Source organism: Acanthopagrus latus, chromosome 21 (assembly GCF_904848185.1).
Source record: "Acanthopagrus latus isolate v.2019 chromosome 21, fAcaLat1.1, whole genome shotgun sequence".
NCBI lineage: Eukaryota > Metazoa > Chordata > Actinopteri > Spariformes > Sparidae > Acanthopagrus > Acanthopagrus latus.
Window position 1 is genome coordinate 17,357,119 of NC_051059.1, and position 22,458 is coordinate 17,379,576.

The following is a 22,458-nucleotide window of genomic DNA, read 5'->3' on the forward strand; positions in this document are numbered from 1 at the left end:
AAAGCACTGAGCTCATCTCCATGCTCTCCACTGCAAAATCACTGGGTCGCATCCTGGCTCTTGGTAAGGCTGTGTGATGCAATTCCTGCATTTCTAGCAATCTGCATCATGGTGTTCACACTGCAGTTTCAACAGGAAATTCATTTTCTAGTTTGTTATAAAAACAATGTCCCAAAAGTAACTAGCACCAATAAATGTTATCATACGATACAATTTGTAAGCCTGATGTAAACATCTACTTCAACCTCATACAGTCCCCCATTACATTGCCTAAAATAGCATCTGTTGACTTTTTTTCCTCCTTATTCTTCTTCCACTTTTCGAGACAGGATATGAGCAGATTTTCTTGTGGTTTTTAATGCGAGTGATGAGATGGGAGACAATTCAACATATTTTAACTCAAATGAAGCCAAAGTTGTCTCTAGAGATGGGACAATAAAGGCTTTTAATGTGAATCGTGATGAGAAACATTCACAAGTGATGATTGACCTCCAATTTCCTGATTTATTTTGAATTGCCACGAAGGGGATGGTAAGATTAAGTGATTCCAGTACGTGTTCGTGCCATTTGAAGAGTATAAAGCATATTTTTGATGATTACTGGGATGATGTCCCAAAATATATCCTGGCAAGGATCATCAGGATGATGAATGGTCATATCCTTGCATGTTAACCATCTACTGTAGCTCACATTTGCTAAAACCGACGTTGAGATGGACTTGTGACACAGGAAAATGTATTTCTACATTCACAGATAATTGCCAGTCTTGGTTGTATTTTTGTTGGAATCGTTTTGTGCCTGAAATTTAATCAGACGGAAAGAGGCAAAATCATTCTTTGGTTCAGCCGTTCACCCGATCGAGCAGGGATGGCTTTAAATTGGAGTTATGAACCAAAAGTTTGGGGGACAGATCTGTTTATTAACTCATCTACATGATCAGAAACACAACTTCACACTTTGATATGAATGAAGCTCAGAGACACAACTCGAGCCAAGTGTTCGCAGCTCATAAGGACATTAAAAATGTTTTCAGGAGGAACAGTTTCCCTTTCTGCTCGCTCCACTTGGAGCCGTGTCAAACTAGAGCCAGACCTCGATACTTATCTGATCCCTCCACCTCCTACAGTTGACTTGACTTGTCGATGTCAGTCAAAGAGAGATTCATTCAACTTGCAGTTCACTTCAAGCCTCTCCTAGACTGACTGTCGTAGATAATAAAGCCTGGAGAAGCTACGATTATTGATAAATCTGACACTGAGACACAGCATTAGAAAAAAGCAGGATTCTGTAAAATGTGAACCAGCAAGCATGGGAAGCGAACCTGATGTTTACCCTCAGGCCAGCCTCTCACGCCAGACCAGATTTGATCTGCCAACCATTTACTACCAACTGTCTCAAGCACCAAGCAGCATGCTCGTCCCCACGCACGCCATACACCTGGTGGTTTATTTCCAGCATTTCGGTTTTTTTTTTTCTCCTCCCCCCCTCTTCTCAATGGCAGCAGTTTCTCTGCTTGACGTCTCCACTTCATGCATCCACTTGGCCACGTGCCTGGAGGATTATACGGCAATTATTTCCTCACTGAGATGATTCTGCTAGATTACATAAATCCATATCTAATTCACACAATATGGCAGCGGGACAGCAGAAAATACTCACACAGTGTTCCTCTTGTCTGAAAAAAAAAAAAATCCTCAGAGAGAAACATGTCAGACAACAACCCACCGAGGAGGCATTTGAACGCTTTTCCTCTCTGGTCAGTCGAATCACAGGAGACTCGATCACTAACAAAACACACCAGGACAAACATTTAGAGGTCTGGACGGAGAAATGCTGAGTGTGGAGCCTGGTGAGGATTTGAAAATCTCCATTTACCCTTCAGTGCCGGTGGAGGCAGATGGTTTCTGCTCCACTCTCAGTCCCACTGCTAACACCTCTTCCCCAGCCTGGGGAATATCAGGAGTGGTTAAAATGAACAGAGACGACCTTTTAATTAAGTACATGGACCATCATGGCTCTGCTTTAATCACAGACAAAGTATTCTCTGTCCTTGGCTTTGGTTTCATAATAGTTCAGACACGTGGACTCACTTCTTGTGGCCTGGAGGGAAGGTGGAGAAAACCTTTATCTTCATATATCTTATAAGCAGGAATATATTAAAGATTTTTAGAAGAAAACATACGAAGCAGACAAGCATCATATCGCAGTGGATAGTGCTGGAATAAAGAGTTTCCCCATGCAAAATAGCAACGATTTATCTGATTCACTCATGACAGGTTCCGTGTGATCTGTCTCTTTTGAGAACATGGATTTAGCTTTAGAAATGAACTTCTTTATCCTGAAACCTTTTATGTTCCATCTATTCTTGCAAGGGTGCCAAATCAACGTACAGCAGCTGCAGGCGCCTCTTTTCATATTCAGTCTTTTTTTTTTCATGTTTGCTAACGAGAATGTTAAAAACCCCTGCAGGGTGATTCTGTGCTTTAATCCTGTTGTACCTCACCTACCCCGGCATCTTGTTTTTAGTATCTATTTGTGTTTGTAACCTTTTGTGAGCCCACTTTTTTCTTCTAAGCATGCACAAAAGTTATTCAATTAAAAAAATTCAGATTCAGAGATGCACTGTAGTCGAACTCTTGATGAACTCTGTGAGAACGGAGCATCCTTGTATCTTTTCTTTTCTTTTCTTCTTTTTTTTGATCATGCCTTTTACCCAAAATGCAGGGCTTGCTCAGTGAACAGAGTTTGGTCAGCCAACTGAGCAACGTGACAATATGTGTTCATCTTCAGTAGTGTACAGACAGTGAAAATGTTGTACTTGCACTTTCATGCGTCTAATCTGGGAAACAGATACAGAAGTTTCTGCTGCCATACCACCAGACTACAGAGTGGCTCCATTCCTCAGGCTGTGAGACTCCTCAGTTCTTCTTTTCACCTTTTATACTCTGAATGTGCGATGCAAGAACAGGTTTTATCACAAAGAAATCAATAAATAACATCAAACACAACATGCGTATAAGCCTCTTTTTGGGGCGATACTCTTGACAACTGACTTAAAAACAAAGAATATGACATTTTTGCTAATTTTGTTATTTATTCATGTTAATTATTTTTAAATGTTCATGTTTTTAATTCCCATAGAGAAGAAAGTACAGAAGTCCTGGTTAATGAATTTACTTTTTATTGTTGTAAACATCCTAAATGTAATTCAGCTCTCACTGTTGGCCAAACAGAGTTCAGTTGTTACTTTTTTAAGTGATTCATTACAAACTACTCAACCTAGTTTAGAGTTTTCACGGCGACTGAAAAGTGCAGTTTGTCTACACACATGTATTCAATTCAACATAATATGAATAAAATTGTTTTCAATTATATGTTCATGAAAAAAAGACTTGCATGAGGTCACGAGGAGACGTTTCTTTTCTCCAGAAGTCAACGCACCGCTTTTTAAACTCAACAAAACTAATCAGAAGTGACAATCTGTGAGGTTTCTTTTGTTTCAGCATCTTCTGTCTTTCATGTTTCAGTCCACTGTGTCACGTACGATAATACTAAAGAACTATTGTATGGCAATAAGTTTAATCATGCACTCTTTCTTACTTTACTTGAGTATATCGGTATTCTCGCACTTGACTTGTTTGTATTTCAGTGGCAAATATTGTACCTTAACTACAGTACAACTGACACATTAAACGTGCATTATGTAATTTCAGGAAAGACGTTTTATGACACAAACAGGTGCACTTTGGGGGAAATCTATAAAAAGAGTAGGGTTATTCTGCATAAACATCCACTTTTTTGTCAGTCGATCTACTTGTCGACTTTTTTTTCTTTTTTACCATTCCTGACCAATAAAGAAGGTCACAGCAGTGATGTCAACTAAGCGCTTTATATGAATAAACTTTGTTAGTCATTCTTCTGTGTTGTGTGTAAACTCTGAACATTTTTGAGTCATGTTTCACCTGTCCTAACCTGGCTTGTGCTGGGAATCTCTTCTGGCTGTTTACTTCTATCTTATGGTTTTGTGTTTGTAGTCCACACCACGATGAAGTGGTCAAGACTAAATAAAAACAAATAGAAGGAAAAGAAAAGATCTGGAGGCGAATGTGACAAATGTCTTATAACTGACATAAATGCGCCACTTCGTCATAGTTCTTCAGGAAACAGGTCAGAGGAAGTGAAGTGATGTCATCAGTGTGATTTTGATTTCAAAATAATAGACTTTTGTCACCTGGTTACACCAGTGACTCCACTCTAGAGGACCATGACTTCCATTATAATTTGGAATTGTATCTTTTTTAAAAATAATTTCTCTCGTATAGTTGATTGTTATGAATACATTATGGTGGAAAGAATGAATCAAAATACTGCACTTTCCCTCTATATATGACTGTGGGGATCTTGGAATGTAAAATAACTGAACAAATACTGCCAAATTGATGCCCCAAGAGGCAGTGAGAGCTCAAATAACCTCTTGTTTTATTGTGAAACATAAACAAGAAGCATAAATTATGATCAAATGTTTTATAAAATCTTTCTGCACAGTCTGAGGACAGAAACATGTCTCCACAGAATGACCCGGTCATACGGAGGTGAAGGTGAAACGGCGGTCCCCTCTCCTCTGAGCCCCGCTGGGCGTCAGGTACGCAGCTGTAGTCCACCATCTAGTGGATAAACGTGTCTGAGCTCAGTGTGTCTGCGCTCTCAGCAGCCTCACCGGTTCATCCGAGCGGCGTGCGGAGCCTGTTGATCCACCCTCCTGCGTCTGAAACTCACCTGGACCTCGAGGAACAGGTGCACCACCTCCTCAGAGCGGAGGGGGGAAAAAAAGAGAAGAATCCAAATTAAAAGTCTGCGAGATTAGAAGTTTCGGAGGAGGGAGCCATTCATTGCTGACCCACATAAAAGTGACTCACTTCTCCGCCGCCGGCTCGTGAAGATGATTGGGATCGTTTCCATGCCTCTCCGGTCCCCGTGCCTGTTTACGTTCGTGCGAGCTGAGCTCTCTCCTCTCCGGCTCGCGGGAATTTATGGCCAAAACAGCTGAGTGATCGGCGCGCGGAGGAATCCTGCTCGCAGAATCCACCTGGAAGGAGACGCGCTCAACTTGGACCGAGTGAGAATATTGAAGGATCCCACCTGATCTCATCTGATCTGATCTCATCCGCGTTGACGATGAAGGAGCGCGCGTCGCCTCAAGGTAAATTCATTAATCATGTCATTAGTTAATTGATACTGTTATTTTTTTCTCTCTTCCTGTCTCGCGCGCCTCATCCATCCCTTTTATCCCCCCCCTCGCAGTGAATATTTTTAGCATCTATTGTTTCCACTTGTTGTGGAACAGCTGCCGCCGCTCCGCGTATTTTTTTTCTCTTCTTCTTCTCTTTGCTCACTCTTTGCGTCAAACACTTAACTCCACCAGAAGAAAGAAAAGCAATCCTAATTAGTATCGCAGCCCACTTAGTGTATTTCTCAAACCATCGCGGACCTGCAGCCTGACGCGCGCACATGAGAGGGAAAAAGAAGGGGGGGGGTGATGAGGTCCGCCTGTTGTCTCCAGCAGCCCTGCAGAAGGTTGCACTAATTAGAAGCGAAGAAGATCACAGCGATGATCTGAATTTGAAAAAAAACAACAAAAAAAATGGGAGAGCGTCTTCACACGGGTGCTTTTAACTTTAATGAATCATACAGACGAGGTGGACGCCTCTTGTAGTCACACCGATGCTTTTTTTTTTTTTTTTCAAATCTCTAATCAGATCTGATTAATCTCATTTGTTTGTCTAAGTAACGCAGATGCCGTGTATTTGCCCTCAACACCGCCCGCCCGCCCCTGCTGCTTCTTTCCAAGGTGTGCCCGTTTGAGTGCCTTGACATTTAATTCCCCCCACACAGCCTCCGTCTGCAAAAACCCACCTTGCAATTAAAGGTATCACATATGTGTTGAACTTTGACCTTGCTAAAACCGGAGGCAAGAAGAAGAAGAAGAAGAAGAAGAAGAAGTAGAAGAAGAAGAAGAAGCCCGCGTGCCAGAGCGTGCGCATGGAGCCACCCGCTTATAAAAAAAAAAAAATGCGCGCGCTGACCTTGCGAGCCCTTCTCGCGCGCTTTCAGGGGCGAAGCGGCTGCGCTGCGTTCAAGGGCAGAGCTCAGAGCTTCAGACTGTGTCCAGTTCATGTCTGAGGGGCCCCTGCTGATGATGAGTGAGTCACTGCGCCTTTTGCTTCAGCTCTCCCACACTCAGTCATCTTCCTTTCAGCCGCGGCTCAGTGGAAACAGCCTTGTTTTCGTCTGTCTCCGACTGGCTCGCTTCGACAAAAAAAAAAGAAAAAGAAAAAGATGCAGTTTTTTCCAGCCTTGCCACTTCATCTCCCTCATATGTCTTCTGTCTCGGTTACACACACACACACACATACACACACACACACACACACACACACACACACACACACACACACACACACACACACACAAGTCTATGCTTAAATGGCAGCAGCAGCAGCAACAAGGGGATGGTGGTTTGAACAGGGCTGGATCCACAGGAGCAGATTGGAGCAGTGAGAAAAGTCTCTAAACTGTGGTCAGAAAGGAAAATCTCACCTCCCCTAATGTGTCCTCATTACTTTTTATACAACACCCACTCTCTGAACAAAGTCTTATTCTGCTCACCAGTACAATTACTGGTGCTATTTCTGCACGGCTGCTGATTCAAAGCTTTTTTGCTCCCTCCAGTCACAAGCACTGCCAGCATCAAAAGATCCCTTCTGGCTGAGCTGATCATTTAGATCACACAGTGGGAGTCGAACAGGGTGGCACCGGTTCTGAATTTAAAGACGCGTTGTTACGTAGGAGAGTCTAGCTCTCGTTCCAGGAACCGTCAGTATATCTGTTGCGTGTCTCTCATCCATATTCCATAATCACCCTGCAGTTTGCTTTAAAGAGAGAACCGCACGGAGTTCGTGCCGGGAACAAAAAAAATGCTACTTCAAAAAGTGGAACGACTGATAAAAAAACAAGGTGTTACTTGCCTGTGAGTAACTTAACGAATATGTGCCAATGGAACAGGTGGAAAAGTGACTAAAAAGAGTCGCCTCTATCTCACTCAGATGCTTCTTTCTGTTAGGTTGTCTCATATTAACCCTTTTTTACACCAATTATTAAATCACAAAGTAAATCATGAGTAGTAATATAAATCAACTTAACTTTTTGCATTACATGATATTTTGAAGGACGGCAGTGGACACTATGCAACAACCGTCTGCAAAGTGATTCAGGAGAAATCGTTAAAGGATAAATTCATGCAAAAATGAAACTACAAGTTATGTTTTGTAGTCCAGAAAAAATTTCTTGAGCTTCACAGCAAAACAGAGTTGCAGAGTCACATTCTCATGAACAACTGGAGTAGATAGAAACGTACAAAACATCTCTATGTGGGATAATCTAAGTTTCCAGAAGTTCCAAGATCCCAGATTGAGTTGAAACGATGTTACTTAAACCCTCGATGCCTGTCAAGCTTGTGCACCCTCTTCAGACATGTGGTGCACTTTTACAACCTTATTTTTGTTGTTATAATAACTGATTTCTCATTTGTTTTGGGTGGACTTATCCTTTAAATGGTTGATAACTGTATTTTTCTTCTACATCTTTTTCCTGTGACTAAAGATACATCTGTCCCCTCCATTGGATGTTATTCAGGTATTTTTCCCAACACTGAAGTGTTAGGCAAACTGATATTTTGATGATGTCGGTAGAAGAAAACAGAAGTGATGTTTGCGATTCATTCTTCAGGGGACGAGAGTGTCAGAACCAAATGTCATTCAAATCTGTCAGATATTTGTTATTTCATTCACTCAGTAAAATAGTTAAGTCAAAAACCACAATTATCACCAAAGTCATTAGTGTACAATATCAGGGAGTCAATTGTTCCAGTGGAAGATTTTTTAATGGATTGTGAATACGCTGAGCGAGGAGTCATCTTCTGGGGACCATGACCAACCTTACAAAGTTCATGACCAGACCGTCTAGTAGTTGTTGAGAGAATTCATTCTGATTACCACCTGATTGATATTGCCATCCCTGCAGCCATGCCACTATCATGGCTCAAAACAGACAGAGAGACAGATGTGTATGTGATGAGGATGTGAAGCGTTTTCTGTGTTTCATGAGTGTGTTGAAAACCTTTCACGCAGAATTTTTCTACCTCTTTACCCTCTTTTTTTTGTAGCATTATGGTGAAACAGCCACTCCTCTGTAGAGATGCTCACCAGATCAGACCAGTCCCTCTCCCTCTCCCTCACGCCCAAACGCCATTCTCCATCCAGCTGTGGTCCAGATGGAGACAGGCACATCCAGTCCTCCCTGTCCCTCCCCGAGCCTGAGCCCTGGAGGAGACCCAGCTCCACCACCCGCCCCGGCCTGGCTCAAGGAGCCCGCTCCAGCTCCCTGCAGGTCCCTCATGCTGTCCCTGAGCACCTGGGGCTGCCCCCTCGGGCAGCCAGCTTTGATGTGCCTCGTGGTCAGGACGATGGCTCGTCCGATCAGGGCTCAGGGTCTCTGAGCCCCCACGGCATGCAGCGGCGGCGGGGAGGACTCGTGGAGCAGAAGGACATCATCATGGCGCACCAGGCGCACAAAATCCAGAGCACGCCGCAGGCCCGCAGGAAGGAGTGGGAGTGAGTATAAAAGAGATTCAGAGGCAAATGATTCCTCTTAAATTGTATGTTTAAAGATTATAAATCACCATGGAGGAGGATGAAAGCATCAGTGTAAGAACACCATTATGCAGTAAGAGTGCTCAACCTGTTGAACCTTTTCAGCGGGTCCGTTACCAACTCGAACTTTACTTTGAATGTTTAACAAGGTCCTGAGGCTTTTAAAGATATGAAATATGTCATGCTGAATCTTATGGAACAGTGACAAAAGTGATGCAAAAGGATGCAGAATTTCCCCCTTTGACATGGTGACGGTGACGATTACCATTATTTGAATCAATAAACCTTTTTTTCCTGCAGACACTTTGACTCGTCTGGTGTAATTAATAACATTAATGATGGCTCAATTCCGTCTAGCCTTCGTTAATGTTATTAATGACACCTGTTCTTGTCCTGCTATGATGCCAACCGTCTATCATGAAAATGACCCGTGGATTTGTGACACACTGTAGCTTCTTCAGTACAAATAGTTTTCTGACACAATTGACAAATTTAAAGCTGCACTAATCAGTATTTCTACAGTAAATTCTCAATGGGTCAAATTTTTAACCTACGAAGATTTATCAGCCGGCAGATCTATGGAGCGTTTTAATTTCTTTCAGCCCATTGTTTTGGTTGAATGGCCCACAGTGTTACTGTTTTGATTCTCTCTCACAGCTCTCATCAGCCTTGTTTACAGCCACAACTGGCAGATGTTTTTTTCTTTTTTCTTCTTTCTTTTGCAAAAATGTTAAGGTAAACCTACTTTACCTATAGTGGATATGGCATATAGGCGCTAAAGTGCCTGATGAGTTGTTGGAGCTGACTCGAGTGAAGAATGCCCACAGAGAACACACATCCAAACGAATGGTAATGGTGCTCCAGGTGTAAATAATAACCGTTAGCTGTGGCAAACGGCATGTATCTTTACAAGATGATATTATGTCCGTTTTTTGTTTTGAAGTTGTTGCCCCCAAGTGGCCAGAAATAAACACACCGATGCAGGTTTAACTTGGAATGTCAGTCTAGTTAATACTATATGATGTGAGAGGGTTGGCCATGCTGCTTTCAACTCATAGACTGCTTTTTTATTTAGAAGTCCAATCTGCGAGAAAGAAGTTTTTTGAGTCTAGTTTAAAGATGATAAATCACCACGAAGGAGGACAAACACCATTATACTGGATAACTGCTCAACCTGTTGAACCGTTTCAGTGGGTCCGTTATCACAAACACACACTGTGAAGCTGCAGAACTTTACTTTGAATGTATAACAAGGTCCAGAGGCTTTTAAAGATATGAAATATTTTGTGCCTGATCTTTAATCCTAAGGCTTTAGTATGTGAAGAGCTGGGAAGGGGACTTAAAAATCAACTTTCTCACAAAGTGAACCTCTATTGAAAAAAATTTAAGCTCCCAAGAAGTAAAAATTGATGTTTAAGTGTTTTTATCACATAGATCTTGTCTATCCCTTGTCTATATTTCAGTATCAGGCCCCAAAATGGCAAAAAAAGGTATTTTGTAGGTATTTTGTGTTAGAGTATTTCTCTTCCTGAAAAAAAAAAACGAAGACTCTCGATTCATGACTCATCCTGCACTTGGGGGAATGTATTACCAATTTTGCATTCAGAGAGCACTTTCTTAATTTTTGTGACAGGCTGATTAGAAACTTGAGAGTTGAGAGACGACTTCCATGATGAAACTGGTTCACAAGTAGAATGGATACTATTTTTTATGAATGTTTAATAACAAGATAAGTCGTTGTTGCGTTCGCCCCCTTCTCTCTTCAAACGGATTGTTTACCTGCAAGCTACCAAAGCCCACTCAAACATAACTGACTAGAAAGCTTCTGAAGCCAAGACCTCATGTCTTTAGATTCTGCATTTATATTTATGTGCATTCACTGGCGCGTTGCAACATTTCTACATCGTTGATCAGTGGAATGATGTCAAACCATGGACGGGACTGTGTGCCACATCATTCACCAATGTCCTTGTGACCCACTCTTATAAACATTGCCCCATTGTGCTTCTAGTGGTCAGAAAATTCCACAATATTCAAGGTTCAAGGGTTCAAATGATTAATAATTACCGTATCTAAAGTATAGCGCTTTTATGGTTGTTTTGTTGCTTAGCTACGAAGTGCTTATTTCAGCAGCAATGCATACGCCGAGGCCTTTGTCTCCAGCATTGTTGTAGCTCCACCAATGAATCACCAAATCAGTTCCCACTGCTTTCATCGGTTGATTTTTTTCTTTTCTCTTTTTTTTTTTAATGCCTGTGTCACATTGTTGTGGCGGTTTACTGTAATCAGATACTGGATAGCGTTATTAATGGCGGCGCTGAGGGTGCTTGCGCATGAACCTTTGAACCCCGGAGCCGCATTGCTCTGATTATCTGCTTCCCACCACTTGAATGTGGAGTGGCACTCCATCGGCGTAACCCCCAGCCCACCATCGAGCCCCCTCCCGCCTCCTCCTCCTCCTCCTCCTCCTCCTTCCCCCATCTCCTGATTTCTCTTTACTGTACCTCCACCACCCACTCCACATCATCTTAACTAGTGTATTGTCATACGGAAAATTGTCATTCTGTCATTCCAGCTTTTCATCTTTTTCTCTCGTGCACAGGCACAGAAACACACAACTTAGTATTTCTTACTTTCAACCTGTAAATGTTGAGTGTATAATCAACTATATTACATAAAAGTACAAAACATTCAATGAGGGAACAAAGGATATGAGCAGAACATTGATTTCATAGCTATACTTTACATGTATTGTGGTTATTTGTCCATTAGGGGATGCTAGGGAATCAAAGTAGAAGAGCAGCAGGGAGGCAGCACATGATGTCTGTAGAGCTAAGCAGCAGAGTTTGGACATTGTTGACTTTTTCCTGCACAACTCCAGCACTAAGACATGAATGATGTTTTGCAAAACTGCATGATGACATTTAAAAAACAGATCAAAATCAAGAGAGAAGTTTAATTTCTACATAATGACTTCAGAAAAAGAGAAAAACTTTTTTTTCTCGCAACAGAAACTTCAGCTTCACAGATGATTTTTTATTAACATTTTGATCTTATTTCGCTGCAAATCTGCAGGGAGGTGAGGCTCTGAAACCACAGCCATGATGTAGACATGTTTCAAGGTAATCTGCGGTGATATAAGCGCCAGTTATTGGTCCAATCAATCTGACATATCTCAGTACTAGAGGATGTCTGTTGCTAGGGAACAGAGAGAAAAATAAAATGCTAAAACCACTCCAGTCAACGTTGGATGAAAGCCTGTCTGCAATTATATAAATGCTCTTCAGAGTTCTGGCACAAAGTACGCCCATTAACGTTTTAACTCACAGTGCATGTCACCTGCAGCCTCACTCCATCCATCTTCCCCTATATGATTTTTCATAAGATATTATTTTGCTGGACAATAGATGTTAAAAAAACAAACAAACAAACAAACAAAAAACAAATTGCAAGCTACTGCTGCACTTCTCCTGTCCTTATGTAAGGCACTAATGTACCCTGTGATCAGCTGCTAAGTTCATTTTATTGAAGCAGGTCGATGTTAGCTTTTCTACTTTTGCCATGAACAGTTCACGCAGCTATTTTTAGAAGGCTTTGAGTAGGCTGTGAGCAGGAGCATCACAAAAGCCAAACAGTCTTAAAGCACACTACATCTGGTCATACATACAGCACAATTCATGATCAGTATAGTGATGGTGCTGTGCAGGAGGCTGTCAGCTTCCTGAGGATGTACAATGACCTTGATGGAGGGAGGTGTGATTGTGTGTGTGAATGTGTGTACATGTACTTCCTACATAGTGAGGACTTGAAGTTTTTAATCAACAGTGCGAGGACATCTTTGGAAAGGGGGGACATTTCAACCCAATCGCCACAATAATGTTGGCAATGTAAACTTCTGCAAACCGCAGATATGTTGAAACTTGGTTTAATTTTTTTGTATTTGTTTTATGTTTTGACAATGTTGTGCTTATGGGCTGGTTATATTTAGTATATTATATGGTGTACTATGCAAAACTGCAGGACATTTTCATGAGTTTATCAGATCCCAGGGTCTCTGATCTGCAAAGATTTTTGCTTTTAGATCCATTATTATAGAAACATAGTTGCACGTTCTGTCATGGTGTAACTACTTACTGAAATTGTAGTCCAGTTAAATTAGTCCAAATAAAAGAGTTATGACTGAATTAACAGAATAAACAAACTGACCTTAAAGGACAACAAAATATCACACTGCTTTATGTTGTTTGTATTTGGCGGACCCTGCCACCTTTCTAGCTTCAAACAGTGTTCTGGGGAGCTTATTTTCCTCAGAGAACAGCTTGTTTATTAGTTTGTATTATTACCTCATTAATTATATAAATATCAAAATGCTGAGTTTGAATTTCTTCTCCAAAACTTCATAGCGCCTCTTTAATGGGTAACTTCACCAATTTACGTACTACTGAATATGTGAAAAGTAGTATAAAGCTTTTTTTTTTTTTTGCCTCCCAGGGGCTCCGTTGCATTATGGGTAATGAAGTCACCATGTTTTGAAAAGAAGGAAGAAGGCCTGGAATAGGAAAAGGTGTTGACTCTGGCTCTACCGTATTTATTCTTTAACTCTCCACGATGAGTCCAACAGCGTTGCAAGAGGAGTGTGCCTACATTACCCACAATGCAACTTCTGAGTGACATCACTGGAGACAATTGATCAGATTGTGTGCAGCTTCCTCTTGAGCCACAAAAGGCTTTACACTGCTTTTTACACATATGCAATCCAGCTCCCCAAGACCCTGCAAACACAGTTCAATGCATGAAATTGATGGAGTAACTCGTTAAGTCAAGCCACTGACAAACACCCCCTAAATTATGATGAAAAAAAAGAAGGAATACTGCAATTAATAAAAACTAAACTAATGAGAAATGGTGTGTTGGGAGAAACAGATTTCTGTAGGAAGAGCTCTATTGTGCAACATGGCTTTTGTTGGCAGAAATGAATTCGAGAGAGCTATGTCGCTATGGAAACAACAGCAAAAGAGAGCGCGAGCGACGCAGAGATAGAGACAGATATGTGCTGTTTGCAGAGATGGACAAATATTTTTGTTGGGCATCAGACAAGTAGATTATGGGTTGTTTTTTTTTTGTGGTAATGATGTACCACATTTTTTTTTTAAATTAAAAAAGTGAAGTTGAATGTGTGATTTTTTTTTTTCAACATACAGATATACAGATGTAAACAATCTGTAAACAGATTGCAGACATGTCACATCACGCAGTATGGCCCTGCTATTTTTACATTCTGCACTCAGTAGGTCAGCCTTTTGTTGCTCATGCCCGCCCGCCTCATGCAGATTAGAGGAAAAGGAGGTAACAGAGCTTTTGGGACTTATTCATAGATCCTGTTAAATCGATTTTTTTCTTTTCTTTTCTTTTTTTTTAATCCTCCTCTTCTCCCCCAGATCTCTCGACTTGTTTGCCAAGCATAAATTTGTCACTCTCTCCTGGCTTTGCGTTCTCAATCCCCTGCCTGAGCCCTACCCCGTCTGCACAACACTGTGACACCTGCACTGTGCCTCTGCTGCTGCCTGGATGACGACCGTGCAGCAGCAGCAGCAGCAGCAGGAGGAGCGGCACACTGATATTTTGTGTCAGGATCTCAAGTGGACTGATGCTGCTGCTGTGCTGGATTTTAATTGCGTTTGTCTGACGCGACAAAGAGCAACCTGGGGTTTTGAAATACGCAATAGAAATCAAAGCAATGTCGGTGGGTGCTGAAGTGGTCATCTTCAGGGAGATAGTGGGGAAGGGAGGAGAGCAGCAGATGGAGTGAGAGAGCCCAATTGCCTAATGAGGTCTCACTTATGGCACTGAGTGCGAAAAAGACCCTGCTTTCTTCTCCTCTCCCTCAAAAAGGGAGCAGCCCTAAGATCTATTTCATGCTCTATTTTTACTCCTGACTTTTACTCCAGTATTAGCACAATGGCCTACTTTTTAAATGTTTTAATAGTCTGTCTCCATTAATGAAAATATGGCAATGCTGTCTGACTTAATCAAATGGCGTTTGGATAAGGGGAAATGAGTCAGGCTCCTGTTCTAAATGAATCACCTTTAGGTCCTCTTTGTCCACACACTTGTTGCCTTTTTTTTTTTTTTTCCCTGTGCATTGTCACTCCTACCAGTGTTAAATGTATTTTCACATCCCCTTCTTTTTGCCACAGCACCCACTAACATCTTTACATAATTGTTTTTGAACCCACACAGCCTGCTGTATATAGGCTCCTCTCTCTCTCTCTCTCTCTCTCTCTCTCTCTCTCTCTCTCTCTCTCTCTCTCAAAACTGTTTTTGTTCATCCTCAGCAAACTCTAATTGCTATGGTAACAAAATGCACGTCCCTCCTCTTCCACCGGCTTTCATTCAGATGCGTTTTTCGAAATCGCCATCATGAGATATTACTGTGGGAAGGGGAGGTGAAGGGAGGGGGTGGCGCCGGGCTGCTTATGCGCTCCTGGCTGCGTGATCGTTTTCCAGCAGGTGATCAGATTTGTAAGGTTCCGTCTTGATCTGGCGATTCGAGCGGCTCTCGTGACACATTTTATTTTTATTTTTTTGGCTTCTCATAGAATAACTCCACGGGCAGATTTACGAAGAACCTTGATTTTGAGGTGTTAAACGGGCTTCTTTTCCACACACGAGACCTTCCTCTCTTCTTTTTGTTGTCAAGTTCGCCGGGTCGAGAAGATGCGTAAAGTTTGCGAAGACTTTTCCCGGATCTCTCCAGCTCGTGAGCGCAGAGTAGCTCTCGGCCAGGCAGATCAGAACGAGCTTGGATGTTGAGAGGAAAAACTGTGAGAGAGAAACCCAGTGGATCCTCTTTTTCTTCTTCTTCTTCTTCTCCTTCTTTAAGCCCTCTCCGCTGCTTGACTTTGAGACGCGCTACACATTAAAAGTTGTCCGGAGCTGATTTTTTTTACGCGCTGATAAACAGATGGGATAACGAGAGATGTTGAGCTTTTTGCAGCGTTAAAAAAAAAACCCGTAATCCAACTGAATGATATAATCGTTTGTTTCTCGTGGATATGGAGTGATAGGAATCTGCAACTTTTTTGGGGGAGGGAATTCTTGGCGTTAGAAAAGCTCTCAGTGGATTGAAGGTGGATCCGTTTTTTCTTTCCTTCTTTGCTTGAAGTCCTGTAGTAAGAATAAAACAAAAAACAAAACACTCTATCTAAGCCGGGTGGTCTCCCCCATCTCTTTGTAGAATGGCTCGGTTTGGAGACGAGTCCGCTCCCGACGCGGCGGACGCCGGGGATGGGGACTTGGAGCGCGGCGGCAGCGGGGACGGCCAGGACGCAGCGGCGGCGCAACTCACGGCTTCTATGAAACAAGCCAAGGCGCAGCGGGCCCGGACCATGGCTCTGTACAACCCCGTCCCCCACCGGCAGAACTGCCTCACCGTCAACAGGTCGCTCTTCATATTCGCAGAGGACAACATCATTAGGAAATACGCACGGCGAATCATTGAATGGCCATATCCTTCCATAATACTGATAACCTTTAGAAGCTGTGTGTTAAGTTTGCTTTCCTTAGTTTGTTACAGTGAGTGCATGTTGGGCTGACGTCAGGTCAGCACCATGGACAGCTGCAGGCAGCGTCTGACCCTTCACATTCACTCCTGCATGTTAAACCATGTCTAAAAAATGCCTTTTTTAAAAGCTCCTCCTCAGTGTTTTTAATGCTTTTTTCACATCTAGCAATCTGCCTCAGTGGTTTCTTATCTGATCTGCATAACCTGCTCCATGAGGTCCACTGGCCTTTCACTAATCCCCCCCCCACACACCACTACCACCTAGATTTTAACCCTCCACTCATGTTTCTGCTCAGTAACTCGCCTCTGATTTCGATTCATCCATGTGCTCCGGTGCTGGCAGAAGACAGAAAGTTAGCATGTGGTGATCATTAGACGCAGCTCAGCTCACTGTGGGGGTGGCATGTAGGCACATCTCTGCTGCCTTAGTGCTCATTGGAATATGAACCTGGCCATGAGTAGGTGTCAGTTCAAATCCACCAGGCAAGCGCTTCTCCGCTTCCTGCTGCAGCCAAACAGTTTCTTTTCTGCTCAACTTCTGCAGGATCGAAAGAACAACAACCCGAGCAGGGAAGTTATTTATCCAGCGAATAAATATAAGGTAGACACAGATCAATAACACAAGAGTGCTGCTCTTTCCCCCTTCATGGAAATGTATTTTTATTTACCTTAACCGTGTTTAAAGTGTTGAATCACGTACATATTTTGATGTTTTTCGGAGCATAATCAGCTCAACAGCATCCCTCAGTTGCCATATCTACCCACAGTTCCTCCTGTCTTACACCCCCCTGCAGTGCAGCGTGCCAGTCTCCCACTGTTACCTAACCACAGGCTCTGTGTGGTGTGTGGGAGTGGGGCTAGTGGTCAAGACTAGCTGGCCACCGGCAGCAGTGTAAATGTGACTGTCGGTATCACAGAGGCAGAGGTATGTGGGAGAGAGCTGGCCAGTAGTACTGTGGTGGATCGTGGGCTGTAAAAGCAGCACATGTCAGAGTATTGACTGGGTGAGACCCAGATTTTTCTTTCTTTCTTTCTTTCTTTTTTTTTTTGCACACAGCGTCCAGGTTCTGAGCTCGCAAGTGGGATTACAGATTCAGATGAATTCATAGCGATGGTGTGTTTCTTTGACTGTATGTCCGTGCAGAAATAGACTGGAGAGTTACTGTATGGCTTTTCTCACAAGTTTACTATATGCTGGGACTCATGATGGCTGATGTAGGTCAAGGTCTCTGCACCATGGAGTTAAAGGCTGCAGCTGTTAGTTGATTAGTTGATTCATTTTCAAGGTTCATTTGCAACTATATTGACAAACGATTAATCACTTTCAAACTTCTTGAATGTGAGGATTTGCTGCTTTTCATTGTCCTTTTCGTAGGGCTGGGCAATATATTGATAATATGTCATTATCGTGACATCAGGCTTTGATTTTGGATTGTTGATAATATGACGTAAGTGTTGTCTTTTCCTGGTTTTAAAGGCGGCATTACAGTAATCCCCCAAACTTACCAAACTGTTCCGCTTGTTCTAATACTTGTCTTAGTCATCATATCCACATTACTAATCATTATTGATCAGAAATCTTATCAGGTTAACATACTGTGGAAGTATCAATAGTTTTCCCTACAATATTGTCACCACATTGATATTGAGGTGACGGCTTTCGTGATATTAGATTTTCACTACACGATCATCATGGCCCCAAGAATTCACAATAACAATATTATCATGATATTCTCCCACATTATCGGTAGCCCTCATCAATTCGGTAGTGGCTAGCTAGTTATTGCAACTAGAGAGGTTAACGTTATCAAATAAAGTCATCATGATACCAAACATATTTAATTTCATATCAGGATTATAATCATTATCAGTGTATTGTGAAACCCCCACTTGAGGTATTTGGTGAAAAATATTGTGATATTTGATTCTGCCACCCAGTCCGAGCATTTATGAAATGCTTTAGAGGAGAGTTCAAAATACCAAGTTATGTATCACAATATGGATGATTTTCAGACTGTTGGTCAGAAAAAATAAGACATTTGAAGATGTCAACCTGGAGTCTGAGAAACCAGGGCGGGTTATTTGTGCTGTGGGTTACGGTTAGGAGGGTTCAGGGGTTAGGGGGCTGTGTTGTTCTGTTGTACAGTTTAAATGATAGACATGCTGATTAACTTAGAAAGTATTCACCAGAAAAGATTATCAGTGAAAATAATCCTGTTGTAGTGTGTAGTTTCTCAATGTGCGAGTCCTCATGAACAAGTAATAACAGCTTGTTGAAAGCTACCTGTTGCAGGGCAACTTGCAAGAGTCTCTGGGATTACGTTCTGTCGTCAGTAGTGCTGTAAACTCAAGTTAGCAATTTCTGTGGGCACCTTAGCAGTAAGCTTAATTAATGTGAGGGAGGTGAGATGGAAAAGCTGCCATGGAAGAAATCCTGTGTGGTTGTGGAGAAAAATTGATAGGCTCTTACAGATAAAGTGATCTGCCCGATCCTCGGACAGATGAATTCAGTGCTCAAGGAATTCAATGTCGTTCTAGTGATATCATGAGGCACATCTAAAAAGATTGCGCTGTTGTGAGCTGTACCGTTTCAGATTTTTAAATATGTTTTCTGGCTCCCAGACAGCCATTAGTTTCCATTTATTTGCATATGACACAAGACGTCCTAAAGCTTTCTTTTGTGATGTAATCCATCTCAGTCCATTTATTACTGTCACAGCTACATTAGGAAAGTAACTTTGACAAAATAAATGTAGAGTTGGTGCTGCCTGCAGTGGGCTGCGCATCTCAGGAGAGTGTCGTACAGCAGTTGACAGACGGATAATAATTTTTTTCTTTGCTTTCCTTCTTTGTCTTTTTCGAGTGTAAACACAATCTCTTTGGGTCTCGGACTATTGGTCGGGGATAAAAACAAACACTTTTGTGCTTTAGGAAATAGTGTTTCTTTTTTTTTCAGCACATTTTATGGATAAATTATTGACAGATTAATTAACATTGCAGCCATTGTTTAAAATGTTGCTCAGTTAAATCAAATTAAACCATATGATGAGTTTGTATCCTTTAATATCCAATCAGTCATCAATCAAGTGAAACACATTGAAAGGATCATAAGAAGCTAAAAAGAAAAGGATTAGAGATTAGAGCCTAGATAAAGATACTCCGACACTCAATGGCTGTGTCAGAAGCCAGTTAAATATATCCATGTATCTTAAAAATGCAACAAAAGCATGGTTTGTTCAGTGAAATGGTTTTATGATTCATCCCAAATGGTCTGAAACATGTAACAGGTAGTAACAGGGTGGGCGATGTTCATGAAGTATTTCCCACTTTAGCTATTTTCAACTGCTTTTCAATGGCAACAACGTGGACTTGTCAATGTGAGTCAGTGTGGGTCCCAGAGGCCCCCATCACAGCACTCCTCTGTGAGTCAGTGACCCCATTTCTCTCAAGGCAGGGAAAATTAATAACAAGAAGCAGCTGCCTCATGGGAACTCTGAGGGACTCAAAGTCACAAGCACATACAAGTGTTGGGGCAAATATAGTCAGAGGCCCTGCATGTCGGTTCACACATATACACACTGGGAGGGGCCAAAACGTGCACATGCACACACATGCACACACATACAGATGTTTCAGCTGCAGGAGGGTAGATGCTACTTTTGAGAAATTAAAGTAATGTTGCAAGAGCTTCTGGAAGTAGGGGGGGACTTTAAACCTGACAGGAAAACAGAAATGTGCAAGAGAAATGTATCTCGTTTCCAAAGTTGCAGTTACGCGAATGAGTCAGAAATGTGTCAGGAGTCGTGTTCATGTTCTTTTTGGATCTGCAGCTTTGTGATCTAAGGCTGCAACTCATCGTTGATTAATCTGGCCGATCTAAAATCCACATCAGCATTTCCCAAAAGCCCGAGGCAATGACATCACATTGTTGTTTTGGCCGAATAGTATCCAGAAATATTCAGTTTAGAAGGTGATGTAACTTTCTGATCTCATCAGACTGTCACAATATCAGTATCGAGGTATTTGTTTTGTCGTTCACTCCAGTCCGAGTGCTTTTAAGCAGATTTCAAGATATGAAGATGTATGAGTGTCATGAAATTGCTTAAATACATTGCAATATTTTTTTAAAGCAATATTATCCAGCTCTATTTCATTATGAAACCACAAACACAATAGCCAAAATCAATGTTGGCAGTTTACATTCCTGCAAACCTCAAATATTTAAATGTAGAAACTTTAAAAAGTTGCAACTCTAATTTTCTTTAAGTACAGTTTCAGTCTTATGTTGTCTCGTTAGGCACAAAAACCACATGGTTAGACATCATCAAAAACCCATCATGTTTTGGCTTAAAATACCAGGTTCTGTCGCCAGTAACAGTTGGCAAATGTCTGATGTCTCCTCAAAAAATATCCTGTGGTTTCACACTTACGAATGTTGGAACGTCAGCAGTCTTGCCCAGGTGTTCCACCACCGTCTCCGTCATGGAAGTCAGCTCATGTAATCTGAATGTGACACACATTGTGGGAAATGTTGATATGATACATTTGATAAGCTTTCAACGTAACATGCAAACATTTTATTCTGGTGGCTTGGGCTGCATTTAAGAATATTTCACATTTCCAGTTTTCTCTAGTTTCTGCGGCTCTTGCGCTGTTTTCTGGAGGCAACTATTGATGATTGTCAGTTATGTTTAACCGTTAATCTACAAAATGATACCTATGAAATCTTAATTGTTTTGTCCAAACAACAGTCCAAAATTCTAATCATTTGGTATTTTTTATTCAAATATGACCCAAACAATCAAGCTGCTATCAAACTTGTTTGTTATTAGTTTTTTTGGTTGAATAATTGTTTTCAAGCGCCAAAACATTCTCACAGCCGCAAAAGCTCTAGAATCTGTTCTCCGTATGCTGAAACTGAATGAACAAATGTTTTTAGTCGCTCCTGCTTTAATAGCTGGACTTTCACAACTGTCTGCTTTATGAAGCCTCACAAATCGAAAAGTTCAAGCGCAAACCTTTCTTTAGCAACTCTTTGAAGACGAGAGTTTTGTCTTACAAGATTACTGGAATCGACAGCCCGTGGTCTGTGTTTGGTGTCTGTGTGCAGTGAAAGGAGTTACGACAACTGTTTTGCTGTAGTTTGTGTAGTTAAACCAGTCAGGCCAAGGTGACTTCACAGAGCTGTCTCTCTCTCTCTCTCTCTCTCTCTCTCTCTCTCTCTCTCTGTCTCTCTCTGTCTCTATCTTTCTCTCTGCTCTCGTTTTCTCTTCATGAAAAGGACTTTTAAAAGCAGGTTGCCATGGATACTGCAATCTCTCTCACAGATTGCTTCCAATACCAGAGAATATGAACCATGCTATAATTCATCTGTCATTCAATCATCCGTCCGTTTATGTTGTTTTACCCTCTCCGCTGAGCCACACAGGGAATATTCCTACAGTTTAACACAGAGACTGTTTGTATGGCTAAAGTACTGCTGTTAGCATATTGGACATTTTAACCTGTTTAGTATTCGTTCTGTCATGTTTAATCATGCTTAATGATCCACAAAGAAAGATTTGATACATTACAAGCTGCAGCGTTAGTTGTGTTTTTCCATGTTTTTGTTGGCATTGTTTGCTCATATTTTTGTTGTTTGGTTTCGTCCATGCGTTGCGCTGAGAGTACTTTCCTTAACTTTTGCGGCCTTTACACCGTTTGAGTACATGATCCTGGCCACCATCACCGCCAACTGTGTTGTCCTGGCCTTGGAGCAGCATCTCCCCGGAGAGGATAAGACCCCCATGGCAAAGAGACTGGTGAGGACAAAATCTCCCTTTCACATCCTCGATGCATACACGGTGTCGTGCGTGAGGTCATGTGAAATGAAATCACATAATACGAATCAAACCAAAACATTTCTAGAAAAACCCAAAAAGAAAAGTAAAAAAATGCTAATTTTTCCTCTCACCTTTAATTCTATTTATCCATGTAGATCGTTTTGGTGTGAGATATCGGTCATGGAGATAGAGATGTCTGCCTCCTCGTCAATATGAAATAAGAAAATGGCACTCAGCTTGTCCATTTGTCTCTTTCTAGATATCATGAATAGTTACTCAAGGTAACCCGCAGAGCTTATTGTGGGCAGTTTCACATAGGAACTATTTTCTCTCTATCAAACTATACCTGCAGCTTTACAGCTCA

The 22,458-nt window shown here is 41.7% G+C and overlaps 1 protein-coding gene and 1 long non-coding RNA gene across 9 annotated transcripts in view; one reads left to right on the forward strand and one right to left on the reverse strand.

Annotated features, from left to right (window-relative positions):
* Positions 1 to 4,436: 4,436 nt before the first annotated feature.
* LOC119011147 lies at positions 4,437 to 5,052 on the reverse strand. The gene is made up of 2 exons (XR_005072131.1): positions 4,917 to 5,052; positions 4,437 to 4,803 (listed from the first exon to the last, which is right to left on the reverse strand). It is a non-coding gene; the product is annotated as an uncharacterized LOC119011147 (long non-coding RNA).
* Positions 5,053 to 5,066: 14 nt separating this feature from the next.
* Positions 5,067 to 22,458, forward strand: part of cacna1eb (calcium channel, voltage-dependent, R type, alpha 1E subunit b) — a 63,256-nt gene continuing 45,864 nt past the window's right edge. For 7 of the 8 annotated variants that reach the window (XM_037084043.1, XM_037084044.1, XM_037084047.1 and 4 more), the window contains exons 1-4: positions 5,067 to 5,200; positions 8,222 to 8,669; positions 15,946 to 16,215; positions 21,968 to 22,073. In XM_037084043.1, coding sequence (XP_036939938.1) covers positions 8,254 to 8,669; positions 15,946 to 16,215; positions 21,968 to 22,073 — 792 coding nt within the window. In that variant the 5' untranslated portion in view covers positions 5,067 to 5,200; positions 8,222 to 8,253. Of the gene's footprint in view, positions 5,201 to 8,221; positions 8,670 to 15,225; positions 15,839 to 15,945; positions 16,216 to 21,967; positions 22,074 to 22,458 lie in introns of those variants that run through there. The other variant, XM_037084049.1, reaches the window with a different exon arrangement.